Source organism: Lonchura striata, chromosome 2 (assembly GCF_046129695.1).
Source record: "Lonchura striata isolate bLonStr1 chromosome 2, bLonStr1.mat, whole genome shotgun sequence".
NCBI classification, from domain to species: domain Eukaryota; kingdom Metazoa; phylum Chordata; class Aves; order Passeriformes; family Estrildidae; genus Lonchura; species Lonchura striata.
The window spans coordinates 102,818,674-102,842,260 of NC_134604.1; the positions used below are offsets into that span (position 1 = coordinate 102,818,674).

At 36.1% G+C, this 23,587-nt stretch overlaps 1 protein-coding gene across 7 annotated transcripts in view; it reads left to right on the forward strand.

Moving 5' to 3' along the window:
* CNKSR2 (connector enhancer of kinase suppressor of Ras 2) overlaps positions 1-23,587 on the forward strand; it is a 205,531-nt gene that overhangs the window by 123,495 nt on the left and 58,449 nt on the right. For all 7 annotated transcript variants that reach the window (XM_077781642.1, XM_077781641.1, XM_077781643.1 and 4 more), the window contains 3 exons: positions 529-740; positions 4,654-4,743; positions 6,119-6,333. In XM_077781642.1, coding sequence (XP_077637768.1) covers positions 529-740; positions 4,654-4,743; positions 6,119-6,333 — 517 coding nt within the window. The remainder of the gene's footprint in view (positions 1-528; positions 741-4,653; positions 4,744-6,118; positions 6,334-23,587) is intronic.

Genomic DNA, 23,587 nt, shown 5'->3' on the forward strand with positions numbered 1-23,587 from the left:
GTACCTATACAACTTCTAGACCTGAAATGATTGTGCAAAACTATGTCAGGTGTCTGTACATCTTCTGTGCCTGGTTCTTCTTGATCTGGGATGAAGTATAAGGAACCAGATTGAGTTTGCTGATGCTTGCCATGTAGCTATGTCTTAAAAATATCCAGTGTAAGGCCAAAAATATAAGGCAAACATTACTCCTCTGCCCTACATCACAAAGTGCTAGGTAGACTCCAGAAAAAACAAGAAAAATTAAAAGAGTAACTGCACATCAATTTTATTTCTATAATACTTTTTCAAGAGAAATCAGTGAGATGGATAAATCAGTAAAGAACTGAACAAACAGAAATGTGTGAGGTAACTGGCCTATAAATGAATACATATGCATATATTCTGTGTGATCCTGATGTGGGGTGGATTTCATCTGATTCAGTGCATGAAATATTGACACAGACCCATATTTATTGCAATATTTACAATATTAAAAAAATCAGTGTAATATATCAATATATTAATAACTTTTCTTTTTAACTAAAGGGATGAAAAGGGTAATCTCCCCTGTGATGATGTTGGCAGACATATAGTGGGGAAACCGGTTCATACAGGATCTGAATCTCCAAACTCATTTCTGGACCAAGAATATCGGAAACGCTTTAATGTGGTTGAAGAAGATGCAGTTTTGTACTGCTATGAGTATGAGAAAGGAAGAACAAGTGGTCCTGGGAGGAGAGAGAGCACACCGACATATGGTACAGCATTGATCTCATAAAGATAATCACCATTTGTTGATTTTAGGATTTTCATGCATCTGCTTTTGTTTTTAACCATGAAAATATTTCTGGTGGCCATTGATTTTGCTGAGAATTCAATACTACTTTAGTCTAATTTCAGACTAAGAGCTTATTCTGTTATAGGAAAGAAAAATACTTATTATGATAGGTAAGTCCAGTTTAAAACTGATGGGTTTTCTGAACATATATTTTGCTATCAGCTTAGTTTTCCAGACTATGTTTCAGTATCATTTTATTGAAAAAAGCATATACCAGAAGCTTATATTTTTTTACGAAAAATACAGAATGGAAATTTTCTCTCATTATAAGGGTAAGACTTGAATAAGCTTTGGAATTCAGCTTTGGAAAAATTTTCTTAGGTATAATAACAATTAAACTCCTTCAGATTTACTAAGAGATGACATGCTGCTTTCATGCTGCACTGCTCTCTAAAACTCTATAATTTTTCTTTAGTCCCAGAACTGAAGTATGACTGATGGTAGTGGTCTTTTTTTGGTAATACTGTATTAACCTTCTATAACCTCCTATATTGCAAGTGATGGCTTTTTACATATAGCAGTTCCTCATTATTTGAGAGCATAGGTTGTTTAAGAAGCAATTTTGCATGTAAACATGCATGTGTATTCGTGTTACATCCACTTATTGGATTTTGGCTTATTTAGGATGAGAATTCAGGAACAATTTCTGTAAATTCTGTAAATATCAGGTAAGAGTTCTGATGCTCAAACCCTTGTACTCCAGCTTATTTTACCCTTGAAACTGCTGGAACTCTTCCTTTACCTTGTATGGTAACTTGTTTAGCTTTGGACTGGGAGAACTGGTTTTCTGTTGCCAAAAATAAATTGTACAGACACAGAGTTGTTAGTCTATAGAGGAAAATGAAGAGGAAATCTCATGTTTAAAAAAGGTGTTTTGACTACTATAGTATTAGCTGAGCACACTCTTGAATATTTTTTCAACCTACTTGCTGTGATACTTCAACTTTAAAAGTGAGAACAAGCTGTATGTTAGAGTCATTGTAACAATCCTGTCATCATATCCCTTTGTGAAGAAAATAGATATAAATTATGAGGAAGCATAGATTTAGTACATCATGCAGCCAAGCCCCAGAATCACCTGGGAACCTTGATATAAATTGAAGTTGAGCTGTATAAAATATCCTCAGGACCTGGATCAATTTTCTTGCACAACATGAAAGGTTGCATTTTCACAAAATTTTCTACACAAGTACACCATCCTGCTGAAAAATCTTCAGTATCCTTTTGATTTCCAAGTGTTTTCAAGTGTTTTCTAACCATGCCCATTCTGTGCACAGTAACTGCTAAGTTTTGAAAATGGATATATCAATTTTATTACTCCAGTATTTCAAATATTACAATTGGTGGCTGCAGTCAGTTCCATTAACAGAGATGTACTCACTGTTCCAGACATTAAATTTTAATACTGGTGGTTGAGAGTGAAGAACACGTATCTTCTTCAAGGACTGCTGAATCCATTATTTTGTTATAGGATAACTTTTTTGGCCTTTTTTTTCTGCTAGCAAAAAGATTCATAAAGACATGGATCAAAGACTCCACTGAAAATCAGTCATTATTTAACACATTTGTTTTACAGTCTTTTGATCTCATGTTTTTTCATGAATTCAAGTCCATTTTTAATGAATTGTCAAGTCCATTTTCATTTAAGTGTATTTTCTAAAAATATTACCATTTCACCATTAAATTTTAAAGTTTCCCACATAGCATTTATTAACATAAGGTTTGTGGGTAGGCATGACCTTAGGGTTTCACAGAAATCTGGAAAACGACAATAACACTTTATGGCTTATGGTCACCCATTAAAGAAGGTCAAAGAGAGTTCCCAGGCCTAGAGAAATAATTATTTTCAACATTAACATTAATTTTTGTGATGTGTCAACTTTTTTACAAAACTTTTCTCAGTTCTCCTACATGAAAGGTTAATAAGGCCCTCTGTAATTTCTTTATTGGAATTTTTTGACATTTTTTTGACAATGTTAGCAAAGATATTTCTCTTTCATGCTCTTACTGGCTTTGAGGTCTTCCATAGTTGCTGCTAATTGGCCTTGGAAAGCTTCTGTTCACTTACAAGATAAAAATTTTCCTGAGTGTCCTCCCAATGGAAAAGAGATTAGGGAATCCATAGGGGTATAAAAACAAGGTTGTTAGGAGAGGAAACAAGCAAATGAAACTTGAGTTTAAGGAAAGAAACAAATTTGATCATTGCAGTTTTAATGCCAGATACAAAAGCAGAAACTTGGAACAGCTGAAAGTTTTGCAGAAAATGTGTTGTTACTTTTGATAACAACCAGATTTTAACAATCAATTTTGTAGTTTTTCTATTTTATTAAGTGTGCAGTTCCTATTAATAAGATGCTGTGTGTTTAGCCTCACAAAGAAAAGGTTTTACTTTCTAGAAGAAGAAACTGTTGAGAGCTGTTTCTGATCAAGTAAACATGAGCCGAATACATCCCCACTCAGGAAATTACTCTGTGCATTAAATCTCACCAGCTTCAGATTGAATCAGACTTCAATATGTGTCCCTAAATAGGAAAATGAATGATAAGAGAAAAGTTTAAAATATATGTGATTTTCCTGAGTAGTGAAGTATGTGTGACCCGATCCTGTGGTCTAAACAGAACATACAACTTTTTTTTTCAATTTTTTATTTTTTAAGATGATAAGTTTTATCATTGTGCTGCCTGCATGGTGTTGGTGTGTTTTCCATGGATGCAGTACTTCAGCAGGGAAATGGACATGTTTCAATATTTGTTTTCATTATAAACATGTCTCTTTTTTGCAGTGTATCAAGGATTTAACCTCAAAAATGTGGAACAAGACTTTTGTGTAGGGATTTTCTACTAAAATAATTTACAGGACTTTTGAAGTTTTTACTTTAAGCTTTGCTACTTCTAAAATCAAACTATTTACTTGCTTTTTTGATTTGTGACTGGTAGATTGCTTTAAAAAGAGCAAGGCCTGATCTTGTTGGGAAAACATTTTGTTTTCAGTATGTCAGATAATATGCCATGTGCTTTGCTTCTCTGTTTTCTTTCAGTACATTATTTGCCCACGCTTTGTTTCAATGCACTATTTAACTTGCTAAAGAATTCAGACCACTTTTAAGTGGCCCCACTAAGTTCCACAGCACACTGATTTTCAGCTATATATGTGCAATCCTTAAACAGAAGTCATAGTTTACAGCATTTTTTAAAATCAATTCAGCATCTTCCAATCAAAATTTAAAAGATAGGATAGTCTTCAGCTATTCTTTTTATTGCTGTCTGAAGTCAAAGTGAATTTAGCAATAATAATGTACTTTGCTTTCTGTGGATGAAATGCTACAGAAGAAATTACATGTAGAGGTTTTCTACTTCCTTTCTCACTTAGTCACTGATGGATCTTGCAAACCCACCAGCAAATATGCTATTTGTGAAGGTACTTCAGTGATATGCACAAGTTTCTGTTACCAACAATTCCCATGTGCTTTAAAACAGTTCTCTCATGTGTGTGCCAAGGGCTTCCAGAATAAGAAATAGATTCTGCTCAGTGGAAACTGAAGTAATTTGAATGCGTTTGTCAGTGTCAGACGTCACTCCACTGATGATTTGGTAGGGCACTGGATTTATTTTCTAAACTTAAAAAAAAAATCCATTAAATACTTAGCTGCTTCTTTTCTGTTAAAGAAAACAGAACTCCTGTCCTGACCTCTTGTTCAGAGGCAACGCTGGATCCTCTTTCATAAGCAACCCTGTAGAATAGCAGCTTAGCACATAATTTGTTCTTTCTTCTAAATAACCTTGGGTTAATGCTGCCTTATGGCGCATGATTTCAATTTTTTCCTCTGTTTCCAGGGAAGCTGAGGCCTATTTCTATGCCAGTAGAATACAACTGGGTGGGAGATTATGAAGACCCCAATAAAATTAAAAGAGATACTAGGAGAGGTAAGTAATCTGAACCTATATCTTATACAAGGTATTATGGATTTTACCTTACTTTAAGCTATGTATTTCAACATCATTTTGCTGCTTGCTTAACTATGTATGTTTGTGAACCTGTCTGGGTATTTTCTTTATTATATATGCCTAATTTTTTGCAGAGTCTATTTTAGGATTGAGGAAGTTGGTTGGAAAGCATTTTAGAGCAGAATGAGATTTACTTCAAAATCAAAGAGGATAAGATTCTTCTGGGTTATGAGGCTTGGATGCATAACTACATGTACAAAATTATGACCTCTGAGATTGCTGTTATTAGCCAGGAACAAGATGTTACAGTAATGATAGCTATTTCTGCAAAAATGTTAACTAAATATTCAGTAGGGATCAAAAAAGGAAACACTTAGGGATTATTAGGAAAAGAATACAAGACCAAATTTAGAAGCATTCTTATGCTGCCGTGTCAGTTCTTGCTCATGCTATGTGTGTGTGCAATTCCAGTCTCCTAATCTTTAAGAAAAATACAGTTGAATTCAAGAAGGTTTAGGAGACAACAAAAATTAATCAGATGCCTGCATTGATTCCTAAACTGGGGTTAGTTACACAGGCTGGCCTTTATCAATTTGGGGAACTTGAGCAGGACGTAAAAAACATTTATAAAAGCTTGTGTGGAGTGAAGTAAGGAAACAGATTTGTCAGTGTTTGATCTGAAACAAGAGCAGAGAGTTCAAATATCTGTCAGTTGCTGGATAAAAAGAAAATGAGCTGGTGCAGTTCATGTTCAAGCTAAAGAACCTCTTGCCACAGGAGGTAGTGGGTACTAGAAGTTCACATTAATGCAAGGAAAGATAGACAGTTTTGTGAAAAAGAAATCTGAGGTTTCCTAAATTGACAGACTGCTTCTGGGTCAGCTACAAATTGCTACATGCTGGAAGAGTATTCAGGGAAAGTATTTATGATATGGTGAATGATCTCCAATGAATGTTCAGAGCAAAGTACTTTAAAATGTGTGGTGCCACTAACTTTTGTATTAATTATGACTCCTGGTAAAAAAGTAGCAAAACCCCAAAAATTATCCTAAGTCCATCATTGCTCATTTTTTTTAAAACTCCAAGACAAAATTTATTGATGTGCATCTTCTTTTATATTTTTTCGCTTATTTAAAATATACCAGAAAACTGTAAGAGTAATAAGTTTTCCCTACCAAAAGTTTGCTTTCTTACTATATCTGAACCAAAGAAGCATATGGGTTTTGTTAATGAAATAGTCCCAAAGAGTTAAAATTGGCAGTAGATCTTAGCAAGAATATTGCATGTTCTGGAAGCAGGATTTACATGCCTGTAACAGTTTACAATGGTGTTTTCCATTACCTTCCTTTCAACAGAAAATTCATTGCTTCGCTATATGAGCAATGAGAAAATAGGTCAAGAAGACTACATGTTTCAAAGGAATAGCAAAAAGGATACTGGGAAAAAGTCCAAAAAGAAGGGAGACAAGAGTAGTAGTCCAAGTCATTACTCACTGTTGCCTAGTTTACAAATGGAGTCATTGAGACAAGAAGTCATGGGCACACCTGGACCAGAAACTGCTTTGTACCATGTGAGTAAAAATAACATTAACAAAAGTCATTGCTCTGTGCTTGTGATAAGAGACAGTCTTGGTTTAATAGTGTTCTTCAAACCTTCTCTGGACTAATGCTGTTGCGCTGATTTATATTCTTCAGACAATAACTAGGTCTCAAAGAAATATTTTAGAATTCTTGATTTTGCTGTTAAAATTAAGGATGGACAGCATTGTTTTACTTCCTGAATTAGAAAATGGCACTTGGAAATGCAGTGTGGTATGTCTGCCTTGACTGCTGGTGGAAAGGGAAGCAGCAGCAGCAGTTTCCTGACTGGCTAGAAACCTTCTTCCCAGTATCTCCATCACTTTTCAATATGCTAAGTGTTGTCAGACAAGCCCTTTACTACAGGTACTTTGAAGGCCTGATAATGGCAGGAAAATTCATGGGAGGTGTTTGTTTTCCTTTGAGGTAAGAGGAGCTCTACTGCATATAATTGTTTTTAACATACAGCCCTCAGGAATGCAAGTATAAATGTGAAGGTAGTGGTTCTGCTGAATGGGATGCAAAAGGAGAATTGCAGTAACTTGCTTCTTTTCAAGTGTGTCCAAAAAATGGAGTTAGAAGAGCACAACATATTTTAGATGTGATAAGACATTCACCTTATAGCACTTTCCATATATCAAGAGAATACGCATCTCTCAATGACATTTGTTTCTCAGTATGTTAAATTCCAGACACTATGCAGTAACAAAATATTTTATTTTAAGGTACCATCTTGTTATTTTTCTTTGGCTCCCTCTATCACATAGTAAGTCTAGTTTCCAAATTCTGTACAAAAACTAATGATGTACACAGGAACTGGCAGATTCTCAGAGCTCTGGTTTGGAAATTAATGAGCAGCAGCAAGCGTAGAATTGACAACAAGCATTTTTCATTTACTTTGGATATCCATCCACAAAACACTTGAAATATTACCAACCCAAATTCCACCAGTATCAGCTAATCTTTCTTGTACATCATTATCATTGAAGAATCTCTCTCTGATATTTGAAAGTTTAGTTGGAGCTTATTCCTGTATAAAAATAAAGATTATCCATTCTTTAGAATACAAATCAGTATTGATCTGCTAGCTGGCTATGAATCAAAATGCATGAAGTAAACAGAAAAAGGAATCTTGGACTATTGATTTGTCCAAGAAATGGGAAATGGAAAGGAGCCCTTCACAAAGCATTTACAGCACTCTGCAGCTGAAAATTGCTGATGCTGCCTCTGGAAGCTGGCTGCTAACATGCAGTTCCAGAGTTTCTATTTAATGGTAGTGACACCCAAGTATTCTGGTGCATACATCTTTTGCCACATAGCAGAGTCAAAGATTTTGTAAAAAATTGGGCAGAACTTTTCTTCCAATCTTAAATAAACAGTGCAGTGAGCAGACAAAGAATGGGGTAGTATGGATAACACACAAGGAACTCATATTTGTTTGCAATAAAATTTTATTAAGCTATAGATAACAAATCAGACAATGAAAACATACTTTATGCTCAAATTGCATCTTAAAGATCACTAGAAGAATGGCTGTCCTATACAATTTTTTTTACAATCAGCAGCTACCTAGTTTTTCCCAAAGATTTCAGATTATTTGTAAATTGAAGTCTCCTGATACGCAATAGTCAGGTGTAAAAGAGCTACCCTGATAGTAGAGAAAGAGCTGGAAATTTTTGTTTGGTTTGATCTGGGTGTTTTTTCAGAAGTCAATGTTTCCATCTTGCTAGAATATCAGGGGAAGAGAGAATACTCTGACTGTGCTGTGTATACCACAAGCCAGTAGATTTTCATAAAGAGCAGACTCTACCCCGTGGCTTTAGCTGAATTTGAGCCTGTAGTGCCTCAATTGTTTGCATAAGGTCCCAGTGCTAAAGAACACTCCACCAGGCTTGTTAAGTAGCTCCCATCCCTCATTGCTCTTGTTAAGAGTATTCATCTGTTAGCCTGTGTTTACCTGGCTTCTATGTCCAACCATAGTTTTAAATGTACCATTATCCTCTGGATTTAAACATCTTTTGTAACCAAATTTATGCCTCAATATAGGATTTTACAGGTTATAATCAAATAATTTTGTAGACTCCTCTTGCTTGTTTGCAAGAGTTATAATGAGCTTCTTATGTTTTTCTTCAAAAATTGTTTTTCACATCCTTTTCTCATTTTCAAAATTCTTTCAAATCTTCATCTCTAATCCTAAACTATTTTAAGGATCCTTCCTAAAGTATGTATGCCAGCAGAGTACATAAATTTCCAGAAGCTGCATGGAAAGATTACATAACCATTCCTGTTCACTGCTTACCTATTTAAATGCTTAAAGGACTGATTCTTGATTTTAAGCATAGCCTTGGAATGAGAGTATGCTTGTTACTTGGTTTTAATTTTATTTTGTTCTGTAATGGTATTATTTCAAATCACTAGCTTTTATCTTGCATTCTTTGTTCTTAAATACAATAACCTTTTATATAGTTGGTCATTTGGAAACATGTAACTTCTTGTATGCTTGCTGAATAATCCATGTCTCTGAAGCAACCCTAAGTATGAAATATGTGAGAGTAAGGACTCTGGACTCTCAAACTGGGACCCCACGATTCCCAAGTCCTTAACAAAGGAGTGTTGAATCTCCAGGAATCTGGGGCCTAGTGTGGGGTTTCCTTGTTCTGAAATTATATTTTTAATGTGTGTATTCTGGGAAATAGAAAGCATGCATGTTTAATTTCTTCTTTTTCTTTTCTTCTATTTTCTTTTCCCTTTTTACTGAATTCCCTGGAGTAAAAGCCATGCTGCTCACTCAGCAGTCAGGTTTTGTGTCATTCACTGGTCTTTGATTCTGTTTTACCTTTGTTTAATGGTGCTTTCGTTCTTTTTTGACTCCATTGATATAAATGTTAAATAATTTTGGACTAAAATGCATCCCACTAGTTAATGATGAATTCCCTTTACAATTCCAGGCCTCTTTCCTTTTGGATTTCGCAGCTGTTGATGTGAGCAGGTTGATTACCTTTTTACTGTGAAGCTTTTCTACAGAAATGCAGCTTTTACAATTATGCTGACTTCAGCTCCTTCTGCTGCTTTTATGTATGTGTCTACAGAAAAGAAAAATCTTTGATCAGAAAACTACTGCTGAATTAAATTACCACAGCAGAAATGGTATTATTTTTTGTGCTGTAAACAAAGTGGATGGTGTTAAAAAATTACCATGGTAATGTAGAAGTGCCTGTTTAATATTTGCTAAAAGCTATTCTGTAAAATGCCAGCAGATTCAAATTGTTATATTCTAAAGTGATCACAAGATTGTGGCAGTCTAGCATTTTCTGACTGTCAGGATACTAAAATTTCATAAAATCACTGGTTTCAAAAGTTTTGTTTGTATTGTTGACCTGCCATTGCAACTAAAACTGTCTGGTCAAGGGTACATAGCAGTTGAAGCCTTGGAAAGTGAACAGGGTTTGCTTGTGTTGACTGAATGCAACCAGTGTGATAGCTGATACCATAGCAAGGCAAAAACTAATTTGTGTTGTGTCTGTGAACTGAACATCTCTTGTATCCTCTTCTGGTGTTTCTGAATCCTCATATATAAATTTTCTGCCCTGCTTTTTTTTTTCCCATCCTAGAAATTGTTTTCATTGTTTTGTTGATTTCTAGACAAGTTTTTGTTCTTGCATTCTATTTTTCTTCCTCAGTATTGTAAAAGAAACCAACACAGAGTGTTAATATTTTTATTAAGCTGAGGCAAACTGTTTGAGCTGTTGCTAATCTGATGTGCAAGCAGATGTTCAATGTGATTTATTTCTGTAGGTAGAAAACAGTGCATTTTGTCTTGAACTTTTGGGGCACAAGAGATGAAAACTCTGCCATATTGTAGTTTCTCAAGTCCATTATGTTTTCTGTAAAGGAATTTTCTTGGTGTGTTGTGCTTTGTTTTTATTGAAGGAAAATAATGTGTTATTTAGGAGGGAGATAGAGTAATGGATCAAAAGAAGTTCAATGTCAGGTTAATAATAATCAGTTAATAATAACTTAATAATAATAACTTTGTAACTGGATCAAAACAACTTTCTCTTAGCCTAGAAGCAGCATTGCAATGTGAAGAAAAGCTTACAGGCTATTTTTTGTGATAGTAACCAAGATTGCTTTTCCTTGCATAACTCCCTGCTATATACAATAGGTTGTAACCTACACAGATAAACTTTATTATTGACCTTGTTTCTTCTCCCTTCCTGTTTCTTCTTCCTCCCATTATTCCTCTGCCTTTTCCAGTGCATGTGTGCTCACTTGTTCATGTCTTCTTAGCAATACAGAGTGGCTCGCTTGTTGTAGGAAAAGTGACAGAAAAATAACAGCTTCTCACTGTGCTGTGATCACCAGACTATTTTAAATTGTTTAATTAATAGTGGAGTTTTCTTAGTTATTTTATTTGCATTTGAAAATAAGGGAAGTTTAATAGCAAAATGTGCCACTTGAAGTTCATACATCTGGAACAGTTGAGGGGATAAATCTAGGTTTTGTACCACTGGGATTTCGCTAAATTTACATGTGTAGATATGTACACATGCACTATCATTAATGTTCCAGTTCTAGTTTTAATAAGGGAGAAATAAAATAAAAGCTATCAGCTGGAGTTGTGCCGCAAATTGAATTAAGCTGGTGCAAGTTTGGCAAAATTCTTCTTTTTTTCCACTTTAGCAATGTCTAACCATCCATGTGGTTGAAATGCAGCCTGGTGACTCTTAATCACGTAATTAAGGGCAATATTTGCTGCAAGAGCACCCACAGAGAGCCAGGCAGTCTCCTTCCTCCTCCGCCAGTGAGGCAGCAAGGACCAGGGTGTGAGCAGGGCTCGGGCTGAGCTGTTGCTCCCTCCAGTCCTCCCAAGGACCTGTGCCAGGTCAGCTCCTCCTTGGTTCTCTCTGCAGAGCTGCTGGGGCAGCATCACCTGGCCAGGCAAGGCTCAGCTGGCTGCAGCAGTGATCTCGTTGAGAATACCTCAAGTGACGATTTGGTTAGGGACCTATTGCAAAAGTTGGTCTTTACCTAATAATATAAATTGGAAAGGAGACAGTAACTTTTAGCCAAAATAACTGCTGCTTAAATCATGCGTATTTCCGGGTGTTTCTTGCCTCCTACAGACCCTTCCAGAAAAAATACAGGAAAATGCTTTATAACAGTTGAATTCAAAATGCATATATTTAGGTGCTGTTAATACAGAGAAGAATTCACCAAAAAACTCATGATTTTGGAAACTTCAGGTCTAACTCTACTTAAGTGGTTGATTTTCCCTTACTTCTCCTGTTCCTCTCTACAGAAAGGCTGAAAGGAAGTAAAAAGTAGATACTTCAACTACATAGTTTGGGTGAAAATTCTTGAATCAAATGTGCATGTATTTATAAAACCTTTAATCGTAGTACCCAATAACTAGCATTTTAAAAAGTGCAGAACATGTACATACAGTTTCCTAATAAACTTATGCGCAAAATACCCATCAACGTATTGCAAAAGTCTTCTTTATAAAAGTGGCATCTAAAAAACGTTTAATGGTGCAGAATGATTTGCTATAAAAAAAGCCCTAACAAAACTACCCCACTGAAAAACTAGCAGTTTCCTATAATTGTAAATATCACAGTATTTAAAGAAATTCTGTTCAGTTAATTTTTTGTAATGGATATTTGTAAATAAACAAAAAATTTGTAGAGAACAAATTAAAAATCAGTTGCACAGATTTTAGGTAGGTGTCTGAAATTTTGAATGTCATTGCACTGTTAACAACAGATGGAGTTGGTGTTTTTTTCTTAAAAATTTTCTTCTTAAAAATGTCTAGAGTCCAACTATGGCAAGTTGGACTAAATAACAAGGTTCCCGTTTTCTTTTTCTCCTCCCTATTTTCACAATAGTCTATAGTTAGACATGTAATTGTTATAGAATAAAAATCTAGCAGTTGTTATCAAAGGGTTTAATCTAAGTGCATAGTTAAAAATATTTTCCAATAGAATCTCCATACATTTGTTAATTATTAAAATTTTCTGTGGTTTTCATCTCCATTTAAATATATGTATTAAAATAATATTGAAACTGGCAGATAGATTACAGATTTATGTGTTTTAATTATATGCAAAGGAAATCTTAAACTCTTTTTTGGAAATGTAAGAATTATGTAATACAAAAAAATTATAGTTGTGTTCCAGTTAAAAACCATTGGCATTTTTATATTCCCAGCTAAGAAAGTGCACTGGATTTCAAGTAACTGTCCAGAAATTAAATAAACATAATAAACTGTTTTAGAAATAGTTGTGAAAAATTTCAGTCTCTAATTAGCGCAGTAAGAAATTATCTTTAAAATAATTTCTTCACTGCTTTGTTGCAGGTTAGCCCTTTACAGTCTAAATATAATTGTGCACACTCTAGCTTTTACTGTAAAGGCAGGAAAATACAAGTCTTTACCAAAAGAGGTACATACACTGTTAAAATTTCACAAGTGAAAAAACTGTAATTTCTGATGATGTCTACATGTTTCAAAGACAGCTGTCTCAGCCTGGACTGCCAGGAGGCTCCTGGGCACCTCAGCAGGAGAGTCCAACACTCTGAGCTGCTGTGGTGCCCGAGTTTCTCCTCAAGTACTTCATGTTCATGAAGCTCCAGCAGAGCTTGGCTGGTAAAAGCTAAAAACACCTGGATATCCTCTCTGGAGGTACTGGAGCATTTAACATATTTACATCTTTCTACCCTGGGTTATACTGGTCACATCCCAGCTTTGTTTTTATAGCCTTAGGGGATTGTTTGTCTTGTTCTAGGACTTCAGCTCCTTGCTGCCTTTTCCATCAGTGAGCATGTAATGAGGAAATAAGGCTGTGATGGTAACCAGGTCCACATGTCTGGAAATGGAAGGAATCTCTGCATTGCAGTAGAAACTGAGCTGAAAAGGCTTATGAAGTTATAGAATAATCTGATTTGAAGTTACTTTAAAAGCCTCAAAGTCTATTCAAAGGCAAAAGTGCTAGTAAAATGTTTCATATAATGCAATGCAGAGAAGCAAATTTAGTTGTGCTATGAAGGCATCATGAGCTTCTATCCATTTCTCATCAGCCTAATCTCTGGTTCAGGTATAGATTTGCTCTGAGAGACATGTAGAAAGAACAATGCTGAAGAAATTAAGGGAACAGAAGGAAAAGGGAAAGAAACATAATAGGAAATTTTTACCTATTGCCTTCATGAGGCCATGGGTAACACCATCATGTCCCACAGCCACATTGGCCATGGGCAGCTTTGAATGCCTACCCATGGGCACATGTAGGGTTTCTTTCAGTTGGATACTTGTGGGTTTGTATGTTTGATTCAGACAGGAGAGCAGCATGTTTCACTCACATTCTCAAGTTGGAATAGTGGTTCCAGGACTTGGCCAGCTTCTACATGCCCAAAAGAAACCATCTAAACAATATTGTATGTATCCTTTTAATTGAATGCAGCACTTCACAAATGTAACGGACACAAAATAAGTGATAAAAATGGTATTCATGTTGTTAAAATCTGTATAGAAATGTCATTTAGGTCATAAGTGAACTGTGTAGCATATAAAACAAATAATACAGTGAAACAGTTAACCAATAAACAAAATATGCCTTTCTTGTGACAGTTGGAATATGATTGGCATAGCCATTAAATTGTTGTGGTCAAGGGTAATTTTTGCTATTCCCTCTGAGTTTGGTAAAAATATGGTTCAAAATAAATCTATATTTCTGAGAGAAAAAGCAAGAGAGAAACAGCATATAAATTCCTTGCTAATGGAAGATGGCTTTATATTATTTTTAGACTAGTGCAAGCAACAGAGAGGAATAGAAGGGCCTCCAGGTCTAGTCCTCTGCTGTTACAGTTAATCTCTTTCATGTAATCCTATTCAGATCTGTATTAAATTACACATTCAAATAGGGTATGAATTACCTGTTACTAATAATGGGACCTGTTACTAATGATAAAGGTGATAAACTGGTTGAATGGGTAGCCAGTTGTCCTAATTCCAAGTAAAATGTTGGGCAGAGGGGAGCAAAGATGTCAGCAAGAGAAAGTAATCTAATGAATTTGCTGCAAAAAAAAAAAAAAACCAAATGCCTCAGAAACCAGCATAAATTGCATAGGATGATAGGATAATTTGGTCTGGGAGCAACCTCAAGAGGTTCTTTGGCTCAAAGCAAGGCAAGCTCTGAGGTAAGACAAGGCTTCTCAGGGTTTTGCCAGCTGGGTGTTGAGCACCCCTGAGATGGAGACCGAATGAACTCCTGGCCAACCTGCAGCACTGCTTGTCTGCCCCATGGCAGAAAAGTTGGAGATGACAGCAAAACAGGTGTTTTGGCAATAGCTGAGAGTATAGCAACTTGCTCAAATTTAAGGGATAGTTTCTGTTGTTTCATTGCTGCTTAGCTAAAATCATCTTGGGAATGTGCCTCAGTTATGTCACATCTGTTTTCCCAGTTCTAGACTCTCAGTCCTTTGAACTCAAGACTGAAGAGAGTAGATGTGCATATGCAGCTTTTATATTTGAGTTCTGTTTAAGCATGTGTTGTGAAACAGTAATACTTAAGTCTCCTTGAGAGGGAGTGCTAAATTCTTTTAATTATATGGAATAATGTCTGCATTGTTCTTGAGGTATATTATTCCTGTCACAGATTAGAGAATATTTTCACATCTGCATTGTTTCTTTTTGAAAGAAATAGTTAATACCATTAATTTGCTCTTATTGGGGAAGTGGTTGTCCAAATGAAATTTGAAGGTATTGAATATGGGGGATTTTACATCTAATTCTATATACTTTGTGATCGTAACTGAAATCCAAAGTTAATTATTGCTGCAAAGCAAAATCCCCTAGAGATGAGGTAAGATTGGTTTATGGGCATCATGAAGCACAGTGGGGGTCTTTTGTGGAAAATTTTTGTTTAAACTTTCTCTATTACCTTCTTTTGCATTGTGACCATAAGGGGGAAAATTAGCATGTCATAATTTCTTTCCATGACAACGCTGGGAAATTTTTAAAAATGAGAGAGTTACTGTAAAGGTAATCTAGTCCAGCTCTGCCAGTCTAGCATAGTATAGAATTGTCAGAAAATTTAATTTTATATGGTCCAGAGATGTAGATCTATACACTAATAAATCTCTCGGCTCAGAACATTTCCTAATTTCCTTTCACATCCCTATTCTGTATTTTTTTCTGTTATCTATTTCATAGAATCGTTCCTGATTGTATCCTGCTTTTATTACCTGATAGAGAACCATTGCCTTTGCAGGTATTATTTGTTTGTACATCGGTTACCTACATTCCCTGTAGCTGGTACAATCACAGTAACACAGTTTTATATTTTATTAATGTCAAATAAGTGATTTAGGCTCTTGGTTATTCCACTTTGATAAAGAAGAGATGAAGTTCAGCACACTGTGGCAGAGAAGCTTATATCAGGTATTGCACAGAGGGGACTCAGCCTGAGTTACCACTGCAATATGCTGGGGATTGTCACATCCAGGGGAACTTCGATCCGGGGCCTGCCTTCTCCACTGGTTCTTCTCTGTTCTCCTTTCTGCACAAGGGGGATACCAGGACTATGGAAGCGTTTAACCAAGGACAATGGCTGGCATGAGTCATGCAATTTGGCATTCTAAAAAACTTGTACTGAGTGGTGGAAATGTTATTTGAATTTAATGGTGCACATATGCCTGTTTCAGAGTGCCATTTTATCAAAATGCTTTGACAAAGAGCTCCATTGTTTCTGAACAAGGGATTTTTTCCAAGTAGTGGTTTTGACTCCACAGGAGTCTCTGCCCCATTCCTCTGCCCCACTTACACAGTGGTGGTCCCTTGAGCCTGCTGCTAACACACAATCTGGGAGATTGTATGGTTCCACCTGGGAGGAAAGTGGCTCTTTGCAGCACTGCAGCTCCTGAACTGAAGCTGTTTTATCGGGTGTTTCTGTTTTGCTGGAGAGAAGTGCTTGTTGCTTAGCGCCTGATCCCTGAGTCAGCCAATCCATCTCTGCTACTGTGCTGTGGAGGAAAAAGCAACCTGGTATTTTTCATAAAGCAATAACTGCTTTTGTCCACTTCTCAAGTATATCCCTTTGCTTTCAGATTAACCCAAGTAGATAGCATTTCCAACACTACAGAATTCTGGCTTTAGAATTATGTATAAAACTTTTTTAAGCTGGTTTGTGCCCATAAGTTCACCACGGCCAGCTCAGAATTAAAAAAAAAAACTAATGTTATCTTTCCCCACCTTCTGCAAATGCCTGCTTCATCTTATGCTTAGAGGAAATTTTACTGAATTCCAGCAAGTAATGAGACTTTTATCCTGCAATGAGCTGTTCTTTTTCTGCCTTAATTCATAAGGGCAATAGAAGTGGTTGGTATGAATTTTAATAGAATGTGTAATTCCTGATGTACAGAAACTCTTTCCTTCTTTTCCTCCTGAAAACTTTCCCTCTGTTGAAATCCAGAAGGAGTTTTCTGTTTCTTTCCCCGAAGCATATTATGTCCAAGTGCTAACAGAGAATAACTTGCAATAGTGTATCTTCCTTAAAGCAGAAATCTGTTTTCTCAGACCATCCTACATCCTCTGCACTTTTTCCTGTCACACAATCAGAAAGAGTATGAAAGAGATCATGCTGAGGGGTACAGTCAGAAGTGTTGCTCACTCCTCCTGCAGGAGGAGGTGTGTTTGTCACCATAAGCATGCACCAAGGTGTTGTAAGGGGACATGGGACTTTTACTCTAGGCTAATGATTTTTCCTTTGCAAAGACCATGGGCTTGGTGGAAGATGCTGTTAACGCCCCAGGGGTGACTTGTGTTTTACAGCAGTTTGTTTTCTTCTGAGAAGGTCCAAGATTGTCTCCATGTTGTGCCACAGACTACCTCTCTAATCCAATAATAGATCAATAATAAGTTTCTTAAATCTGCTTGGATTGTCTTGCTATCTTTAGTCTTGCTAGTTTTAATGTTTAAATAAGCATACAAGGAAAATCTACCTTCCCTATGAATAACACAGACATTTTCTAAGCAAAACAAGATTTTTCCTGGAGGAAATTGCAAAGTGTGGTGTCTAGTGGAGGGGCATAGCAGCAGGGCACAAGTATCCACGAGGTCTTTGGGGTGACTTGTCTCAGACACACTGTGAAAGGACAAAAAGGCAATGGTCAAAAATTGAAATACAGGAAATTCCATATAAACATAAGAAAAAGGTACTTTTACTGTGAAGATGGCTTAACTGGAGCAGGTTGTCTGTGGAGTTTGTGGAGTCTCCATCTTGGAGATACTAAAAACATATCTGGCCACAGCCTTTTCTGCTTTGAGCAAGAAGGCTGGATGAAATGATCTCCAGGGCTAATTTCCCACCTCAGTTGTTTTGTGATTTTTCTGGCTGGTCCATTCTCCTCAGTAAGAGGTTAAACTGTGAACTGTTGGGGAGTAGAAATCCAAATGAAGGGTTAAATACTGTTCTGTAACAGGTGGTAGTTTAGTTTCTATTTTCCTTCTTAAATTGGTGCACTTGAAACACACAGTGATAGAGCAACTGATGCATCTTGGACTTTGGCCATTAAAGGACACATACAGTTTTTGAATCCTCCCTTTCCCTCTAGATTTCTCACTGTCAATAGAAAGTAGTGTGGGAGGTACTAAAATTGCATGTTTTAAAGCAGATGTAGAGCAGAAGAATGATCAAAGAATAAATTATTCTAATGAGCAACACTTGTTTAGTTTAACTTTTTATTCTCATTTGCTTCAGGCAGCTGTGACACCGCTACAGTCTTGTTATGTCAGTCAAAAAGACTGGGGGAATACGAGAACTCTCATTTAATGTTGTCCAGGAGTTTTATGGCTTTGGTATTTCAGTTAAAGAGACCTGTGGCTTAATGACTAAGAAGGAAAGTCTTTCCTGGTGGTGGAAAGCAGCACCACTGTATATTATTTTTCCAAATAGCCTGAAAATTTAAAAAATAATTTTATTTTTGCATTTTTGCATAATTTTTTTCATATTTTTTGCATATCTTTGCATAATTTTATTTTTGTTCAAAATATTTTTACTAGCTTCTGCATCTCCTGAGTTGTATCCAGAGACTGTAATATTTGCGACAGAGCCCCTCCCCCCACCAAATGATAAGAAAACATTTAGAAATGGGAGAATGAATAAGAATCCCTGAGCAGAAAAGCTGTGCTTGCTATCACATTTCAGACAATCGTAGTTCTGCCCTTAGCCTATTCTTCTTGGATAAGCAGACATAGGAGCAATTGTATGAAAATACACATCTTTTATATTATCAACCCTTATAGACTATATGATAAGGGGACCATTCTACACAGCTCATATAGCCATTGCTCACCTCAGAGGCACATAAAAAGTTGGCAGCTTCATGATCTCAGCCTACCTTTTTTTTTGCAGTAAAAGACTCTTAAGGCACATACATACCATATCTTTCTCCTTGTGGTCATTAACAAAATGCAAGAATGGGTATTTGCTGCTGATTGCAGGAGGTTTCAAACTTTCTAATCTGACAGAGGTCTTCCCTCATCATATCTTTCTAACACAGTCATTGAAAACTTTATTTTCCACAAATATTCATTAAAATAATTAGAACTGTCTGCTAGAGGGTCTTAATGGAGACTAAACAAGATGGTAAACAAAAAAGATTTTGGCAAAATCCTGTGTTGTGAGTATCCTTAAGCATGAGACGTTAATACCGATGAAAAGTGTGGCATTGTACCTAAATAGGTTTGCATTTTCCCCCTTTTAGCTCTGAAATTTTGGATCTCAACACACCAAATGAAGAGAAATGTGTATGTGGTATATCAAAATGCAAATAGAACATTGCCAATGTTCTCAAAGCATTGAGAACAATCTCTCAAAGTGGGAGATCAATGATACGATTGGCAGAACCAGCTTTCATTTTTTCCTAGACACTGGCTTTTCCAACTGCAGCAGAAAGTTCCAGTAATCAGATGTGTTACAAGCTACCCTGCTGAAACTAGAGAAAGCTATTTTACAGTGACAGAGGGGAAGTGCCTGCCTGTAAACAGTTCCTTAGTGTCTAAACTTGCACCTTGAGAAATATTGGATTTGACCCAAGCTCTAAATAAAGCTATAAAGATATGTACCATTTTCCATTCCAATCAGACTGAGCTCAGATTTGGGTAGAAGGATTGGATATTTTTTTTTCCATTACTTGGTTCTCTCTTCCAGCTTTTTTAAAATGATTGAGTGAAAAATCTCTGAAGAATAGTGGAGAAACAAAAAAACCCTTGAATGAGAATTTTAGGTGCTGTCCAATAAGGTACTTGTTGCTATGGTCATTCTTCAGAGAATCTTCAGTTGTGGTCTTTTTTTGGTACAAATTGTGTAACCATGAAGAAGTTTATATAACTATCAGAATATGTTTATTTTTTGGACGTGGATGTAACATTCTGTTGATCACACCTATCTAATTTATATTAGATATTAGAGAAGCTCTAAGGAGCAGCTTAACCTCAAATCTTTAGACATCTTCCTCAGACTCTTGAAGTTTGTCAAAATAACTTATCTTCTCAAATTTATCATTTTGATAACTAGTCTGCTTTTTTTCTACTTTTATTTGAGCTATCAACTGGACTATAAGTTTTCTAATCATCATAACAGTTTTAGCAAACATTCTCCTCTTCTGATAGCAGTTTCACTCCAACTTAATATTAGTATCGCAAGATCAGTTTATTAAGTTTCCTATTTGGCATAAAACAAATTCATTGAAACTTAAATAATTACACACTTTCATTTAAATACATTTTTTCCAAATAGAGAGCTATGAAATTACTACAAAATAAGCTAATATCAAATAAATTTTCAGGCCTCTGAACATTAGTGACTAACTTTCAATCTTGTTTCCCTTCTGAGCAAATACAGAGCAGTCACAGGACTAACCAATAATAAATACTTTCTCCCAGAAGAGAAACCTGAATATCTCTGAGAATGAGACAGAAACATGATAGTCTCATTTCTTGAAAATGTTGTGTTACAAAGATGCTGATGTGTGATTGTGTGCACACAGATAGTATTGATTAGACCATCTGTACAGGATTATTTTCTTGCTAAAGAGCAAGTACAATTACAGGCCAGTGGTGATCTCTTTGGTTAGTATGAGCCTATACCTGCAAGTTTTTTACAATGCAGCTGCATTGCTGTGCAGTAGTCGTAAAAGGCTTGCCCTGGGGCAGGTTGCTCTTTACAGGTGTGCAGTCTGCTGGCCTTTTGGAACTCTGTCAATCATTTTGAAGACTGTTAGAGTAAATGCAACCCACACAGCAAGTTCGGTAATGAACTTGCAGGAAGAGAGGGACTGATAAGGCTCTTCCCTGCCCAATTAAATCTCCATTGGGTATTGGAATTTGCAGCTTTGAAGACTGTTAGAGTAAATGCAACCCACACAGCAAGTTTGGTAATGAACACTTGCAGGAAGAGAGGGACTGATAAGGCTCTTCCCTGCCCAATTAAATCTCCATTGGGTATTGGAATTTGCAGCTAGGTAGGGCTAGAGGCATGCTAGAACATTTGTAAGAAAAACCAAACAGACAAAAACCAAACAAAAAACTTCACCCAAAAACCCCACAAAAACTTAAACACCAAACCAGAAACAGAAAAAACCTTTTAATAAATGGGCTCTTAAAATACTTGTTCTTTGAGGCTGCTAATAGGAAAGGCAGACTTTATATATATGTTAAATGTTTCTTTTATATTCTCCTCAGAGCTGCACTTGTCGATAATCTAGATGTATTATTAAACAGAGAAAGCTCAAAGATCACACATTACAGGAGAAAATCATTGTGTCTAAAAAACACACTGAGTCTCAGTGTATTCAGAGGGGTTTTGATGTATGTTAAACATCAATTGACACCTTGCTTTTGGGTAATGAAAAGTTATTCTAGTTGTATTTTGGAGACTAGAAAGCATATAATTCAGAATATTATTAAACAGTTTGAAATTTTCTTCAGGAGTGCCAATTTCCACTTGTCTTAAGGTACTCATCTATTTCATCTTTTTAGTGTCTGTACTGTTTCAATTTTACTCATTATTTTGAGTTAATAACTACTTTAATATGGAATGCTGTTTTCTATTTCATTTCATGCTTGCCCTCAGAATTAGTAGAAGAGATGGATTCTTGGAAACTGGGAAAAGATATTTATGAAAGCAGTTACTCAAAGCTCAAGGTGTATCAGAATCAAAATGCAGTGAACATACATTGAATCTGGCTTTGTGGGCGAGTGATTAAACACTGTGTTACAGCGAGTTTGTATTAATACAACTAAATTTCTTGCTTTGGTGTAAATCCATGGATTTAGGGTTCATGGAATTCAGAAGTAGTAGTTACATTATTTCCATATTTGCCACATCACAGAACTAAGCTGCAAAAGGGGAAACATTATGGTGGCCAACAGTTGCTTAAAGAAGCTCTTTGGAGATAGTTTATCTAGGCTAGATATGACTCAGAACAGGATCCAGTATTGGCTTCAAAGCAAGCCTTGCTCTGATCAGGAGGAAGGACATGATCTCCTGAAACTGCTGAGAAAACGGCTCTAAGCATTATCTTCCAACTGCAGAGGCTGTAGATTGTGTTCAGTGAGTTCCTAAAAAAGCAACAAAAGAAGTGTTGTAAAGCATTTTTAGATTTCATCCTCACTCTTTTGTTTTTGTTGTTGTTGTTCTCTAATTACATATTTTATATTACATATACATTTTCTTAAGTAAAAAGATAATGCTGTTTTTTGCAAAGGGTCAACTAACTTGAAGCCTGAAGTCTATGTAAAATAATCTAAAGTGTTAGTTAAACTCACTGCAGTTTAAATAGTTCCCAAGAACTTCTCTCACTTGTAGAATTTGCCCTTAATTATGATTTAATTCAATGAGCTAATTTAGAATAATAGCTGAATTTAATAAAACCTTTCTATTTTGCAATATAACATAATGTATGGGAAAATGGTTAGACATGTAAATTATATGCTTTCTTCCTGTTAAAAACTGATACCCTTTCATTACCCTTTCTTCCCAAAAACTGACTCAGAAGTAAAAAGGTGTGAACTGAGGTTTGCAGGTTCAATTTACAGACAAAACATCTAAAGAGAAGGCTTTTCATATGTTCTCACCTGCTCTCAGAATTACTAGTGAGAAAATGGAGCAGAGATTTTCTGTTTCGACACTGAAAATAATAGTGCAGAGAAGTCAAACAGCAGAATGAAATTGTCTGAGTTGTGAACTGAGAAGGGCTAAAGTTTTGGATTTGTATGTGTGTGTATTTTTTCATCCACTTTGAATTAAGTAAGATTTTCAGAGGGAGTTACACAATTCTGCTCAGCCACTCTGTTATTCCTGGGTCATTAAGATCTCTTCTAGTCCTTCGCAGGTTGAAATTTTTCGTGTGATGTAAGTGGGATGGGTGTTGCTGTCATGGTTTGTTGAGAGCTGGTGCTGATTTAATTGGTACCAGTAGCAGAAGAAAAAGGACAAGAGCCAGGAAATGAAAATGAATGGGATCCTTTCTTTACCTCCCAGTGGAGGCCTACTCTGACCCACTGAGGTAGCAATGTAGTGGAGTAAACCCAGATATGGTCTCCAAGGAATTAGCACATCTAGTAAGTCAGTTAAATTTTTTAATTACACTTAATTATTGTCTTGCTAATAATTTTTCCCAATAGGCATGTTAGTTTTTGCTGCACAAAAATCTCTCAGCGGTGAGGCAAGAGATCCCTTTGAAGCTGAATCTGCTGCACATGAGCTCAGGGGTGTGGGAAGCAGGGAGGAGAAAATTTCAACAGAGTCATTGAAGTTAGAAAAGAACTCAATGATCATTGACTCCAACATTTAACCAAATATCATGTCAATTAAGCCATAGCACTGAGTGCCATGTGCAAAGCCAAAGCTGCTCTTTGAATTGAACCTAGTCTTGTAAACTAGGGCGAGGGTTTGTCTTACTACTAGGACCAGGATTTGGAATTGCAGAGCTGTCAGTGCTTTTGCTTTGATTTATTTTTACCAAGTGGCACAAAAGTATTGATTTCTGTATTGATTCCTGGCAAGCTGAAATAGGAAGTTTTAATAAGCAGACACTCTAATGTAGCCTTTTTGTAGTTTTAACACTGATAACATTTGTCTGCCTTTCTAGAAAACTAAAGTTCAAAACAAGTCAAATCACGTCTTTAAATTTTGGCTGATTCATTACAGATTTTTTTTTTAGTTCACTGGGAATTGTGCTTATCTGAGT